Here is a 15,882-nt window from a genome sequence, read left to right on the forward strand (position 1 = left end):
TGCATTAACTGTAAAAGGCTTCTTTGGCATATCTGTGTACCCTCTTTACAGCTGTTAGCCGCAGTACACCTCCCCCACCCCTAAAGGCTCTTTAGCGATGAAGAGCCCAATCACTGCTTTTGGGATTTCCACAAATCTTGATTCAGAACTAGAGACCTAATTGTTCTTTTCAGGGCATCACTGAGAAAATGGCCTAGCAGATCGATCTTGTATGTAACTGGCACTTTATTAATTTGAACACATTTTGTTTCATCTGTTTGTTTCTTGGCAGGCATCTTCCTCAGTTCCAGAAAACATGGAGGTGCACCAATTACTATATACGGCCTAGAGAGTGGTCAGGTAATACAATTTACAAACAAGTATGCAATTTTATTACAACCCCAAAGAACTGTAATAGCAAAGGCAGTAGAAAAAAAGGGAAGACAATGGAAAAAAGCATCACTGAGCATCACTGTCCCAAGAAAACAAAAATCTTTCCCATGTGCTTAAGGGTTTCTTTGGTACACCTGCTTGTCCCCCCCCCAACCTGTGCCACCTGCCACATGGCTGGGGAGGGTCTCATTCCGCAGATGGATTTTTTTCCTTCTAGGCTTTGTTTCTAGAGGCCAGAAAACAGTGTAGCCCCCCAGAAGCCTACTCTCCTCTCTTACCTCTAAGAGCCTAGTCTTTGGGGCAGGGTGGGTCAGGTCTCTAGGATGACTCTGGAGCTTTCATCCAGTGCCTGTTAAGTATGGCCCAGTGTAGTTCTGACCGTGGAGCAGAACATCAAGGCACTGCCATCAGAAGTCCACCCATGTGAGAACAGCTTGCCATAGTACTTGTGTTCTGAGCAAAGCCCAGTTCAATGAGGTACTCGCCCTGTGGCAGACTTGCATGCTTAAGGATGGCTGGAATGTGCCGAGAGGCCTCTGTAACATCATAACTCTCAGGGATCCACTCATCTGGGACTGACCAGCACAGTGCTCAGGGCCTCTGGCCTTTATGGATGGAGAATGGGCCCCGGTTTAGGAAAGGCCCCCGGGCTCCTACCGCCTTCTCTCCTTTCCCTCCTTTCCTTTCCCAGGACAGTCTGGTGATTTTTCAGCCTTGATGTGAAGTCACTCAGCCACACTGATGTAGAACCTGCCCAAATCCAACGTGCCTTGCTACCTACATGTGACTGGCTAGATATCCTTTCATGTGAGCACACCTTATCTTCCCAACTAGACTGTAAGTGCATTGAAGGTGGGAATCTTGTTTTACTCGGCTTCACTTCGCCACAGTGCCTGCCACCTGCGCACTTTGCTAAAAGATACCCGCTGGCCGACTAGGTTCAATCGACAAGAGATTGTCAGCATTGAGCTAGAGCGTCATCGCTGAGAACGGAGGTAGGGAGGAGGAAAGGGGCGAGGGGAGAAAAAGAAGATAAACAAGGGAGAGGGGTCATAGGGTGAGCACGAGGGTACAAGGGGAGGCAAGGGCAGAAACAGAGAGGGAATGAATATGACTGAAGGGGCAGCGATAAAAAGGAGAGAACTCAAGGCCCAGGGTGCGAGGGTGTGGCGTCCGGAAGGGACCCCCCCCCCCCGGCTTTAGCTCGGGCCCCTCGTGCTCTGGCGTCAATCACCCCTGCCCGGGGCCTCCCCCCATGTCCTCAATTCAGGAAGACGCTCACAGCGACCTTAACGGGGCTCCAAAGCAACCGTGGTGAGCACCGCACCCTGGGTACGAGCTCGCCGCGCTCCCACACGCGGGCAGGGGAGGCCCCGCCCTCTCCGACCGGCGGGGCGGCGGCGGGAGGCCCAGGCGGGCGGGGCGCACGGCCCACCCCGCGTCGTCGGTCTCCCGGGAAGCGGCCGCGGCACACGCTCACCGCGGGCCGACCGGCCCGCCGCTCCCGGGCAGGGTCTGGAAGGGCCTCGTGGCGGTTCTCCCGGGCACGTCCTTGCGCAGCGGCTCCACGTTCTCGCAGGTGCTCGGGGGCACGCGCGCAGACAAGGGCTTGGGGCTCCTCGGCGGTGAGGCTCATGGCGGGGGTGGGGGGCGGTAGGAGCGGGGCTGCCGAGTTCGAGATTTCCTTCCTGAGGAAGAAGGCGCTGAGTTTGCTGAGCTCCTGGCCAGCTCCTGCCTCACCAGGGAGGCAGAAGCATCCGAGTAGGAGGGCACGGCTTGGAAGAACCTGTCCTCTGCGCTGCAGAGAGTTCAAAAGGCCTCTCAATCTGGAGAGCCCCGAGGCCAGAATTTGTCGCTTCAGCGAGGGGCTTGGCTGGGGATAGGAGGTAAAGTTCTGGCTCACCGAGTTGCAGCTCCTGCTTCAAAGAGGAGCCTTTCTAATTGGCTGGTAAATCTCTCCTGGCTCCCCCAAGAAAATACTTTGCCTACTAGGAGTTTGTCTTCGCTTGCCTGCATGGCTCTCTCCTCTGGGCAATTAAGAATCCCACTGCTTGCCTCTTAGGCCAGGTCCTCACCTGGGGCCTCTCATCACTGGCCCCCGGGCTTCTTAGGAGAGGTCCGACTGCCCTTGCCCACGAAAGGTTGGCACACAGGAAGCCAGAGCTCTGCCCTTTGGGAACGCAGCTACTGAGGGGCCTAGTGTTTCCCGTTTCCCCTCTTTTCCCCAGGGAACCCAGAGGAGGGCAGGGCTGTGGATCCGGGCCAGCTGTGGCACTAGAGTTGGCCTGAGTGGGAGTCAGACCAGAGAACAGAACTGAAGTTAGTCCTTATCATCAGTCGTATTCGTAGATCAGGGACCTGCGGACTCACCCAATACCAGTGTCCACACGCATCCTCCTCCTGCCCTGGCTGCTGGGCAGGGGGCCCAAACAGTGAGGGCTCCAGACACACCTGCCCCTGTTGTCCCAGGCACGTTCTCCCAGCTTTTGGGAAGTGGCGGGCTCTTTCTGACTCCTATACTTTTGGACTCTGCCTGTTGTGGTTAATTTCTTCATCATCATGATTGTGGTAACTAATGTTTTTTGAGCACTGTGGACAAAGAATGTTGCCTGCCATCAAGCCATCAGCCACTGCAACCATCAGGGTGTGCCCTGAGCGGGGTTCAGGATGGGGGGGCTGGGAAGCAATACTGGCCCTAGATAGTTAAGATGCATATCAAAGGAAAAATTTTAAGGAGCCCAGACTCTTGCATCTTCCAAAATGTAGAATCACTAATTTCATTAACTTGAGATGTCTGCTTTTTGTGATTAGCAGTAATCTTTTGATGTTTGACTACATTTGTTTTTTTCAACAAAACTTCCTAGATATCTTGGCTCCTCTCTTACCTCTTTGGTACAGTTCCTCAGAACTAAGAGGCCATCTCCTGGGCTAGAATCCTCAGTAAGCTCCTTGAATAAAATGTAACTGTTGCAACTTTTAGGTTGGGTTTTTTTGTTTTTCAGCTGACAACACTTAGAGTGTGCCCGTCCTTGTTTTGAGCGCTCCACATGAATTGCTTCATTTCATCTTCTTATCAACCTTATGAAGTGACTCCTATTAAGATCCGCATTGTACACATGAAGCTCAGAGAGGTGAAACAATCTGCCTAAAGTCACAAAGCCAATGCATGGCAGAGCTGGGATTTGAAATCCTACCCTCAATTAGAGTCTGAGTTCTTCCAACAAAGCCACAGTACCTCCCACCCATCTCCCTCCCCAGTACCATCCCTACCTCACTGCACCATCTTGGCAGCCAATCTGTATGTGGGCCCTGGGTCTGTGTGTGTCTTCCAGGCAGCTAGCTCAGCATTTCATCCTGAATAAAGAGGATACTAAACAAAGCACTGACTTTGTTGTGATTGAGGCCAGTTTGGTGAGAAACCAGCTACTCCTTATACAAGCACAGTGGTTAAGGGCAGGGGTTCTGAGACTTAGAACTTCAATGGATTAATAAAATTAGTAAAATAAAACTGGGTCCTAACATAGGGCCAACAACTTTTCATTTCACCATTTAAAAGAACACTATACTACTACTACTACTACTATTAATAATAATACTAGAAATAATATCTAAGCATTATAGAGTGTATGATGTACTAGGCATGTTCTCAGTCTTTACATGGATTATCGGATTTGATCCTCATAAAGAACCCTATTCCACATTGATTGATTTGTGAATGTTGAACCACCCTTGTGTCCCTGGGATGAATCCAACTTGATCGTAGTGTATATACTCTTTTTCACATGTTGTTGGATTTGGTTTGCTAATATCTTGTTGAGAATGTTTGCATCTATATTCATCAAAGATTTTGGCCTGTGATTTCCTTTTAGGCAGTGTCTTTGGTTTTGGTATCAGGGTGATGGTGGCTTCTAGAACCCTATTCCACAGGCACTCTCATCCCCATTTTATAGATAAGGAAACTTAGAAATGTTAAGTAAACTGTCCCTGGGTCTACGCTGATAACCATTATAGTATAAGCTCATCCTTGATTCATAAAAGACATCTTTGAAAACAATCAAGCACACAAGGGAAGTCCTAACCTCAGAATTGGGGAATAAATAAGTAAAAACTCAGTCAATGCAGTTGGACAACTCTGAGTTTGAGTTTGGGGCAATTTATTTAATTCTCTCTGTGCCTCTGTTCAACTGTAATGAAAACACTGATGCCTACCTAACAGGGCTATCGTGAGGAGTAAATAAGCCCTTCACACGGTGACGAGCACATATGAGGGCCTCCAGGACGTGCCAGCTGTGCGGCCTATACTTACTATTTTTCCTGGCACAGTTCTGCAAGCCCGTCTCCTCCTGGGGAGAAGCTGGGTACGGATACAACAGCTTGGTCCTGCTCTGCAGGTAAGATTGTTGCTGTGACTGACTGTCCTCCTCCCTCACTAACAGGCATTTGGGCTTCGCTTCCCATTGGTTGAAATTGGTGTTGCCCTGGCAGTACTTGGAAACATTCCATCTGGGAATCCCTGGGAAAAGCTGCTGAGAGACTGAGGCTTTCCTGGCTACTACTTTTCCAAACAAGGATCTGGTCCCGCAGGTATCGGGGGTTACTAAGGGTGGGAGGGCTCCTCAAAAAGGACCTGCAGTGGTTCTCCCTGTTTATCACCCAGACCCCAAACTTGACCACACCCCTGACTCTTCACACCCATTCTGCCCATCTGGCCTCATTAGGAAGGGAAGAGGAGAAAAGGAACTGGGAAAGGCCAGTGGGAAGGAGGATAAAGAATGATTCGTCCTGGGAAGGGGTGTAGCTCAGAGGTAGAGTGTGTGCTCAGTGTGCACGAGGTCCTGGGTTCAGTCCCCAGTACTGCCATTAAAAAAAAAAGTGACTTGTCCCACGGACATGTGAGGATAAGATCTGGACTGTGTCCTGAGCCCTGCTCTCTGCTTTCCCTCTCCCATCGGAGCACAAGGCTCCTTGGGGAAGGTCTTAAGGAGGTCTTTCCATGGACAAGGCCCCCCACCTCATTTGCTTGGTGTTGGATGTCACAGATTTGGCTTCCAGTTAATTCATTAACAGATAATTTGCTGAAGCCAAGTCACTGAATGACCAAGTAGCCAAATGGGCCATTTTCTTTTTTTTCCACTTTTTAAAATTGAAGTATAGTTGATTTACAATGTTGTACTAGTTTCTGGTGGGCAGCATAGTGATTCAGTTATACATATATATTCTTTTTCATTACAAATGGGCCATCTTCTGAAGGATCAAATTGCTGTATGGTTAATTAACCAAAGCCTGCCGAATTTACCAATTTACAAAAAAACTGTTGTCTTTAACTATGGAGTTTATGGGAAATTGATTTGGCCAAATTGGCATGACCCTTGGGCTGGGGAGCACCAGTTTTCTAGGGTTCAGGGCCTTCAGACACCCTTACCCCCACCCTCAGTCCGTCCTCGCTCTGGGATGGGCAGCCTGAGAAGATTCCATTTGCCCCCAGCAGATGACCCTGTCTAACAACAGGGAGCTAAGGCAGAGGCAGACTAGCTTACCTGCTGATAGGAAAGCCAGTGAACGCGAGTCAGCATCATTCCTGGCAGGTCTGAAGCTGTTCAAACCACTCCTGGGCTGACAGCCTCGGAACAGGCTTCCTCGATTCATACGGTAACAGGAGTCCCTCTCCAGGACTCAGGGTCCCAGCAGGAAGCTGTTGGCACAAAAAGTAGGAGAGGTCGAGAAGGGTTAAGTAAAGGGAATATTTACAAAGGTGAGGGCAGACGGTAGGGAAAGGAGGGCACGTGCAGCTCCCTGAGGCTGGTAACGGTGGGGCCGCAAAGTTGAGGGGAGAGAATGGTCACCCTCACCCAACTGAGTGGTGAGAGAGCTGCCCCAGGGCAGGTGGCGCCTTCCCCTCACAGCCAGCCACAGGTGACCTGGGCTGGGAGACCCCCAGGGAATATATGCCTCGAGCTCACTCTCCTCCCTTCAGCCTGGTCTCCCCATTGTGTGGAGTGGCCTGGAAGACAGAGCAGGAGAGAGTCCACTGCTGCAGTCCAGACGGGTCTGCCTTCCAGGACAGCAGGGGAAACGGGGGCAGTGGGCCTGGAGGGGCAAACGCAAGGTCTCCAGCGCACCATCTCACAGCGCTTGGTGAGAGCTGAATGCAACGAGGTACATTAAAGACCCCAAACTGAGAGTTGCTCTTGATTGAAAAATAAATAGCTCCCCTCGGAGTGAGAGATCCACTTTCATGCAGCACCCGCCATGCAAGGGATTTATAACTGCTAGAAGTAAGGTATAGCTCCTCAGTGAAGAGACTTTAGTATAGCAGGGAAAAAAGATGATCTAAGACTCAAGGGGAAAGATGGGGGAAACATGGAAAATGTGCAGACTTCTAGCTCGGTGACAAACCCTTCACAGCCCTGGTAACTCTAATTTCCACAATCTCAGTAGATGTCAAGGGCATTTGGAAATTTTAATTATCACTTATGATAAACATCTTACTAAAACAAGAGCAGACAAATATATCTTCTTAATAAATCTCAAGCCGTGAAGCAGCAGCACGCTTATGGTGTAACACCAGGAAGCACCCCCACTGAAGCCCCACGCGAGAGAAGCAGGCTCATCACCTCCACCTTCATCTCCGTTTTCCCGGAAGTGTTACCCAAAGCTCATGCTTGTATACTGCTGGGAGAAAGGTGGTGAAAAGTGATACTTTCTGACAGATAATTGTATACCTAGAAAATCCAAAAGAAAAAAGGTGGAAAATGAGCCCCTTCTATACTGTATTGCCTCTCATCATTTTTATTCACTTTATCTTTAAAAAGCCACATGCCCTCAGCCACCTAAAGCAGTGATTGAGGTTCTGATAAAGACTCAACTAGAAATCAATATTGCTAGAACTCTAAGAAAGTTAGAAATCATTCTACTACATCTTGCTTGACTTAAGTCTTCATGGCTATGAGATGGGGGAATTCCTTGGTTTTCAGGAATAGTGGATCTCAGCAGCCAGACACAAAGGGTAAACAGTGAGGCCTCACTCCTACCCCAGCCCCTAATCCCCTCCATCGAGAAAATGACCATTTCCTGTATCTTGTGATTTCTCAAGACATAGTCTGTACTTAATATGAGTGTACACACACACACACACACACACACACGTAAAGGTAACTTCTTGAGTTTCTTTTTCCAGTCAAAAGAAAATGAAGTGGACGAAACATGTCAGATTTCAGGAGGAAGTAAACGTGGCTAAAGAGTCTACAAGCCAGACGGCGGACACACAAGACACCACCAGTGTAACTGAAGTGGCTCTAGCTCTAGCTGAGGATGTCATCGCTGCTGCTGTTCAGTCCGTGAAAGGTGGTAATCCTGTTTGGGTGCCTCAAGGATTGTCTGATGATGTAACACGCCACACAAGGAGAGGAGGCAACTAATGAATTCCCACCTTGTTTGCAGAAGCTGAAAACCCCATCAAAAACATCGACTGGGTCACACACGGTGAATTCTCAGCAGAAAGGGGCCGTAAACAAATTGAGCAGTTTGTCTTGGTAAGTGAGTTGACCACTCCAGCTTGGCATACAAAGGCGAAGAACAATAGAAAGGCTCCTGTTTGATGAAAAGTTTGAAGTCCTTCTAGAAAGCCTAAGAGATTATTTCATAGGCGACCAGAATAAGTAAAAACTGTCCTCATCTGGGTTTCAGAATCAAGATGGGATAGTCTTTGAAGGTTAAAAGCTCAATCGCATTTCCCAGTGTTGGTATCATCCTAACCGTTCTTTTCCCTAGGAAACTCGGATAGTCTCAGTGAGCAACTTTCCCGTGCTGCTGCTCTAACTGGGGGACTGGTGGCCTAAGGAGGGAGCTGCCCCCCTAAAATAGAAGTTCACCATCTCCAACTTTAGAGTGCTCATATTAACAGGGGAGGCACATAGATCACAAGTCTTTTTATTTAGCTTTGAAACATATTCACTGGACAGTCAGATGTACATGCTCATAAATTCCTTTTCTTTCTCCTCATGGACCTGGCTCTGACCCATTTGAGGGCTTATCCTGGCAGCCTCCGGGAGAAGGCCGTGAGTTGCTTTGCATAACCAGTGCAGTGAATAAAGAAGAATGGCCTGAAATCCCCACTCACTGTATTTCCTTGGAAGAGAAACCAGTAGAAATTGGTGGAGGCAAACTCCCTGACCCTGGGAGAAGTTTCCAGCTGCCTCTGTCCCTCTGGTCAGCCCATTCAAGCCCTCCGCCCGAAGGGCACCTGGGAAGGCCCAGTCAGGAGAGAAGGAGGAAGGGTCAGGGGTTTCTGGCTCCACAACTTCCACTTGTGACCCGATGGCAAAACTTTCCATTCCCAGGGCAAGGGGGATCTGGAGCAGGGTGAAGAGGAATGGTGCAAAGTCCTAGTCACTCTTAGGCCTTCCTGCCTGGCCCCCATCTCCATTTGGGTTTGGGCAACAGGCCCTGCCTGCTGCACCCAGGGAATCAGACTGGAATGGGACACAGAACAAGCAGGAAAGTGTTCCCCTACAGATCCCACTAGTTATTCTGAGTTAAAGGCAAAAGTAAGTCCTGACAGGGGCCTACAGGGCCCGACGTGATCTGAGTCTCTACCCGCCACCTTCCCCCCAGACTGCTCAGACCTCATCACCTCTCTGCTTCTCCCCTTTCACCCTCCTCACTCCAGCCACACTTGCCTCCTTGCCATTCAACTCTAAGGCACACCCCCACCCCAGGGCCTTTGCACTTGCCATTCCCTTTACCTGGAACTCCCTCCTCTGAGATCTCCTTATGGTTCATGCTTTCCCTCTCTTCAGCTCTTTATTCAGACGCCACCTGCTCATTGAGGCCTCTCCTGGCCACATCATCTAAAATCGCACCCGTCTCTCCTCCGACATTTTTCCATTAGCACTTAGCTCTACCTAAGAGATTAGATTTTATTTACCCTGTTGCCTTTCTCCCACCACCAGATTGCATAATCCATGAGGGCAGAGACTTTTGTTCATTGCTCTGTCCCCAGCCCCTAGAAAGGTCAGATACATAGTAAATGCTCTATAAGTATGTGTTGAATACACGAACAGATTTTTCTTCTCTCCATACCATTATTTCTTCACAGATGAAAAGCTAGGTCAAAGTGTTTGTCTTACCCATTTGTAGGACTGCTGTGAGGACAGAGAACAATTAGAAAGTAGAAGGTAACTGAAAAGCTAAAAGCTCTATATAACTCGATGAAAAATCACCCTGTTCCCAGCCCCACTAATGCAGCAAGCCCTAGAAGTCAAGTCTACCATCTAAGTGCCAGGCACTTCTGATGGAGAGCTTTGTCTAGCTTACTGCAGATTTCCCAGAGGCCACCATACGCCAGGGGGTGGCAAATTAGGAGTTATTACCATTTACTGAGTGAGCACTACTATGTGCCAAGCACCACCAGGTACTTCACGTGCATTGTCTCATTGAATCTTCACAACAAACCTGTGTGCGCGTACATCAGTGTACCCATTTTACAGATGACAAACCTTGAGGCTCAGAGAGGTCGGGCAGTTTGTTCGAAGTCCTTCTGATTAAACAGCAAAATGAAGTTTTGATCATAGGTCTGTCTGATATACTTTTTCCACCTAATTATAGGAAAAGTACTTTTTGATGACAAAAGTAATGGAGAGTTTACTGTCAACGAAAAATGCAAATTCAAAAGATTTTACGGTATTGCAATGTGAATAAGAATGGTTACACCTGGTGTCAGAAGGCCTGTGTGTAGGGAGGGAGCAGGCACACTTATGTCACTGGGCATAACTGGTTTATTTTCTTCAGGAATGCAGTCTGACCACAAGAGTACACAAGTTCTTCAGACAAGGAAAACTGGTAATTCCCCATACCTAAAACACTAAAACACTTAAAATTATTTTTATCATGAAAATAAGACATCATTATTAAAAAAAAAACCCAGTGAGGAAAAAGACACAAAGCAGAAAATGGGAGGTTCCCTTCCACCCCCACAAAACCCAGTTCTACTCCCTCAAATGACACTTACCATTGATAACAGTTTTGTGCACATACTTCGAGATGCCTGTTGGTTTTGAGTGTCCAGCAATATGTACTTGGCTAAGCCATCCGTGGTAGAGCAGCGCAATGAGACACTGTTTCCTAGAAGTGAGTATATGAAGCCGTGTTATGTAAAAATGATAAAACACAAGGATAATACACACTTGCTGCAGCTACATAAAGCTGCCTGTACAGAGATAAAAATGGGGAGAGACTGGCCTGATGGAAACAGCTGAATTTTTATCTAAGGCTGCTTTAGAAACTCTTAGAATTAAGACATCTGATAGGGTAGAGAGAGCACTGAGGTGCTGGGGAGCCTGGGCCCGTCTCAGCTGTTGTGTTGGATGGTCCCTTCCTATTTCTAGGCCCCAGGATCCTCATCTGCAAAGTGAGGGGCTTTGTTAGGTGATCTCTAGGGACCACTTCAATGCTACAAAGTCTGTGATTAAACATTAGGCCTGAAAAAGTATATTAATATAGAAAAGTGGGGGGAAAAAAGCATGTTCCAGTGGGCCTTGAGGGGTTGACTGTTGGATTCCTTCGTTAAAAGGAACAACGATCTCTGTAAGAAGACACAGACCCTGATCTCAAGGAATCTAGAGTCTGGTGCTCCTCTCTGGCTAATGGGAACAGCCAATCGGGTAGAAATTTGAAATAAAGAGCTGAGGCAGAAGGCCAGTCTAGTTTTTTTTAGGAGGGCCTGAAATCTTTTTACCAGTCTCCTCCCACACCTCTCCCCACATCACTGGGATTGTCAGACTGTCATCCACTTCCTTCCTTCTGTGGACCTTCCTCTTAATTCACGATCTTTTTTGATTTGGAAGTGCCCCAGTAGCCAGTGCAAGGGGGTTCTGTCAAACTCGCTGAATACCTCTGGCCTTCAAGGCCTGGTGCTGAGACTCAAGGCTGCATCATGACGTCTGTGGACCCCAGGTGTTAGTAAGATTAGCGCTTTGGATGGGGAAGCTTTGCCAAGGGATCTGAGGGGTCTGGATGGTCCTTTGCCAGGCCCATCCCTTTTCTGACCTTATTTTATCTGCTACCTAGGGCTGCAACGAAATGAGTCTGACTTTCAAAAACAGCTTGTGAAATCAGCCTCATTACTTTCTAGTCACACCTTCAGGCCTCCCGGAGTGGAGTGAGCAGAACACAGGTTCTAATCACTTTCTAATTATTTTCCAATGAACCAAACTTGCCTTCCGAGTAAGGGTCTGGAAGGAGGTGCGTGTGTGTGTGTGCGGTGTGTATGTACACACACATCTGAGTGTGCCCTCCTGCACTCCAAAGCCCACTCTCAAGTGATGTCTGCACTATTCACTTATTTCAGCTCCACTTTTTCTCTTCTCTAGCTCTGGAGACAAGTGGGGGTTGACTCTAGTGTGAATCTCAGTCAAAAGTGTTAGAGATGGACTCCAGGAGCAGGGCTGTAACCCCTCCTGTTGTGCACCTTCACCTAGTGAACTTGTGTAGATGTCTGCTTTCCCTCCTCTGTGTGCTTTTTCTTTTTTCTATAAACAGAAGTGGGAGTATCACAGCCGCTGGGTGCACTACACAGACTTTTTAAGGAGGGAAGACATGGGCCACAGCTTCCACTACATCTACTGTGTGCGCTGGAGCATCCCAACTGCTCAGATACCCATTGCACAGATTACTGCCGGTGTCTACTTTACCATCAAGATCCACAAAAAAAAACCTCCGGTAAGTGTTTCCTTTTCCGCCCTGCTCCCATCAGTGAGGCTCCAGTGAGAACGGAGACTTCTATTGTGAAGGCCACTGATGACCTCTTCTTTGTAAAACTGACCAGTCGTATTTCTGTCCTCATCCTGCTTGGCCCGCCTGCAGCATTTGCCAAAGCTGATCACTTCCTCCTCAGTGAAATACTGCATTTGGCTTCTAGAACAACATTCTCTCCTGGTTTTCTTCCTGCCTCACTGACCATTCCTTCTCAGTCTCGTGCTGGTCTCTCCTCTTCTCACAAACCGCTTCGTATTGGAATGTCCCAACACTCAGGTCTTGGACCTTTTCTCTATGCTCACTTCCTTGACAATCTTATCCAGTCTCCTGGCTTTAAATGCCACCTCTAGCTTATGATTCCCAAATTTCCACCTCCAGCCCAGACCTCTGCCACTTGGATGTTTAGTAAGCATCTTACTTCTTGTGTCCAAAATTGAACTTCTGATTTGCCTTTCCAAACCTGACCTGCCTGCACCTTCCTCATCTCAGCTGATGGCCAAAATCCTCCATAGCATCCCTGGCTCTTCTTTTTCCCTCACCTACCTCATCCAATCCATGAGGGACCCTGAGGGCCCTACCTTCAAAACCTGGCCCTGAATCCAAGCATTTCTTCCTACTCCACCTCTACCACCCTGGACCAAGACACCATCATCCGTCACCAAAGTTATTTCAACAGCTTCCACCCTTACCTGCATCCTGTCTCTTCTCAGCCAGCCAGAGTGGAAAATCAATGAGCCTATGTCACTTCTCTGTTTCAAAAGTTCCAACGTGCTTCTCAGACTCAGAAGTGCATGCGAATTACTCAGGGATCATTAAAAGGAAGATTCTGGTTCAGCAGGTCTGGGGCAGGGCCTGAGATTCTGCATCACTAAGAAGCTCCCAGGTGATACTGATCAGGACCCAGGGCCACAGACCACATTTTGACTAGTGAGGGCCCACAAGGCCTTGTGTGGTCTGGTCCTTCGTTATTTCTGCTTTCCCACCACAACTTCCCCTGACTTACTCTGCTCCAGCCACTCTGTTCTTCCCTCTCCTCAAATAAGCCAGGTGTAGTCCCGCCTCAGGGCTTCGGCACTTGCTCATCCCTCTGCCTGGAAGCCTCTCCCCAAGGCATGTGCACGGCCAGCTCGCTCACCCCCTGCACTGCACCTTCTACCCCGACTCCCATGCTTTTGCTTTTTTTCCATAACACTTTACCACCTTCTGATCTTCGATATAACTTATCTCATTATAGTCTGCTCCCCCAATGGAATGTAAGCTTCAGGAAGGCAGGGATTTTTGTCTTGCTGTAAAACAAGGCCTGCCAATAGTAGGCACTCAATAAGTCCTTGAAGGAATGACTGCTTGGTCCACTAGGTAGACCATGAATATGAAATATGTTGATAGCTGGTGTGAAAGGAGTTCATATAACATCCATGATTCCAGGGTTAGGGTCCTCAGAAAAGCAGGGTTGGTACCAAGCATAATGCCTGGAATACAGCAGACATAAAAATGTTATTTCCCTTTTGCCTTCATCCTTTCACTGAAGTTATTTGAGTCTTTGTGTGACTCTAAGGCTTTACATACAACCACACAGTGAGCCAACTCTGTCCTATATTCATCCCATCCCAGTACAAACTTACCCATTTGGAGAGTTTAGAACCTGGAGTGATCTAAAGAGGTAAAATACGTGTTCTCACTTCTGACCATACATCCCGCCATCAGCTGTCTTGCTGACTGGCAAGGTCTAAGATCGGAAATTGAGGCTGCTGGAGGTAAAAGTGACCATGACCAGAGACCACACAGAGAGAGGGCTGGGGAGATGGGCTCTTGCTCACAATTCCAAGTATAATTTTGGAGGGGATACTGGATGGAGACACCACTGAGACAATATTATAGCCTACATTTTTGTACTGTTTTAAAAATGTTTTTGAGCTGTATTCATCTGTATGATTTCATTCTTAGGCCGTCCTTACAAGGTAAGCTGGTACTGTCAGTTGAGTAAGCCAGAGCACATAAAGAAGGCACGTGACTTACACTCCTATTGATGAGAGCACAGCCTCTCCTGACTTGTTTCCAATTTTGTGGAGACTCAGGGTATCTGTTGCCAAAAAGATCTTCTGGAGAACAGAGAGTTTTTTTGGGTCTTTTTTGCTTGTTTGTTTTGCTTTTTTGGGACGGGAGATTAGGCTTATTTATTTTTATTTATTTTTAATGGAGGTACTGGGAATTGAACCCAGGGCTTTGTGCATGCTAAGCATGCACTCTACCACTGAGCTATATCCTCTCTCCTTGGAGAACAGAGGTTTGAAGTGACAAACAACTGCCATCTATAGACCCTCAATTCACAAGGAAGATGAATTCTAGAAATTTAAGAGCTTACATATGACACATGTAGCAATGGAAAGAATCACGAGTTGGTATGATTGTTCTAGGCTGACAGTTGCCTTTTTCTCTCTTAGGATACACCCATTGATGTCTCTTATGTCTTTGAGGGCCAATCATTAGTTCACAGGTAATGAACACTTAGAGACTTATTTTAAAAGGGTACTGAGAAAAGGTCATCACACTCCAGGAATCCAGCAGGCCCACAGCTACAGATAATTTATGTAGTGGTCACTTTTCTTCTTTGGACCACCTACTCCATTAGGATGAACTGAAAGTAAGATTCTGCCACTGTTCTGGAAAATTGTTTTTATTTTTAGTGTCTCATTTTTCAGTGATTATAAATTTGAGGATTAGTTGCTGGAGTAGGGTGGGGCCAAAGTAGGTCATGTGTATTATTTCTATGGGAAACTTCACTTGTAACTAACTCTTGTATAATAATCCCTTTTATTTGTACAGCAGCTCTTTTAAAGAATCTTTACGTATAAGCTCATAAATCTTTTTATTCATTGGGCCTAAGGAATAGACAACCTGTGCCCCCTACTCTGAAAAGGCATTTTGCTCACTAGGAATGTAATAGAGTAAACAGGGAGTCAATCCCTGGCTCAATGTTTTGATTCATTTTTTAAAAGTTTTGCGTGTCCTTGTTTTTCTTCCTCTGCAGACCAGGAATGATTCGCTTTCGAGACAAATGGCTGAGTGACATTATTGAGGCCAAATGTATTTTAATTAATCCAAATATGTTCCAATTCAACAGTATTGGAATCTTTCAGAATATCGTAGGATTAGATTTCTAATCACAGTGTATTAACATACGATACTGCACATCAAACCACAGAGTATTTATTGAATAATAAACTTGTGGCACACAATCCAGCTGTATTGATTTTTCTGCATTCATTCATTTTCCAGTTTGCAACTTCCATCATATTAGCAGAGTAACCAATAAGTTGTTTTCCATTTTTGAAAAGGTTTTTCCCATCACTGTTTGCATCAGAGTCTTACAAGTATAAAAGTTGTTGAGTTTAGGGAGTTGCTAAAATTCACCTATCAGACCAAACTGAGATTGGTCCTTCGCTGTGTATTCCCCCATTTCAGCCTAAGTCTCCAGCCCGGACACACCTCTTTCATGGGCGCAACTAGGGAACAGAAAAATGGCACCAGTTCTACAGCTCATAAAATAACCAGTTTCAAGGATTTCCCTACTCACAGACCCCTTAATTTCCTGCAAGTTAAGCCTCACTGTTAAACAATACATTCTGAAACTCTGAAACTGGGCATGCTGCCTACTGCAGCACAGCGTCTCAACCGTGATGGCACCAGGCTGACTTGAGGACTGGGTGCAATGAAACAGGGAAGGTTCAGTCTCCACCCTTACTTATTTTTTGTCTT

At 47.1% G+C, this 15,882-nt stretch overlaps 1 protein-coding gene across 1 annotated transcript; it reads left to right on the top strand.

Annotated features, from left to right (window-relative positions):
* Positions 1-825: 825 nt before the first annotated feature.
* On the top strand, positions 826-15,366 carry AKAP14 (A-kinase anchoring protein 14). Its single transcript, XM_072955711.1, has 7 exons — positions 826-1,951; positions 4,809-4,956; positions 7,550-7,716; positions 7,813-7,904; positions 11,911-12,090; positions 14,568-14,620; positions 15,155-15,366. Exons 3-7 carry the CDS (start codon positions 7,560-7,562, stop codon positions 15,285-15,287), a joined length of 615 nt encoding a protein of 204 aa, XP_072811812.1. The 5' UTR covers positions 826-1,951; positions 4,809-4,956; positions 7,550-7,559; the 3' UTR covers positions 15,288-15,366.
* The last annotated feature ends 516 nt before the right edge of the window (positions 15,367-15,882 follow it).

The sequence above is a fragment of the Vicugna pacos genome, chromosome X (genome assembly GCF_048564905.1).
Source record: "Vicugna pacos chromosome X, VicPac4, whole genome shotgun sequence".
Lineage (NCBI taxonomy): Eukaryota > Metazoa > Chordata > Mammalia > Artiodactyla > Camelidae > Vicugna > Vicugna pacos.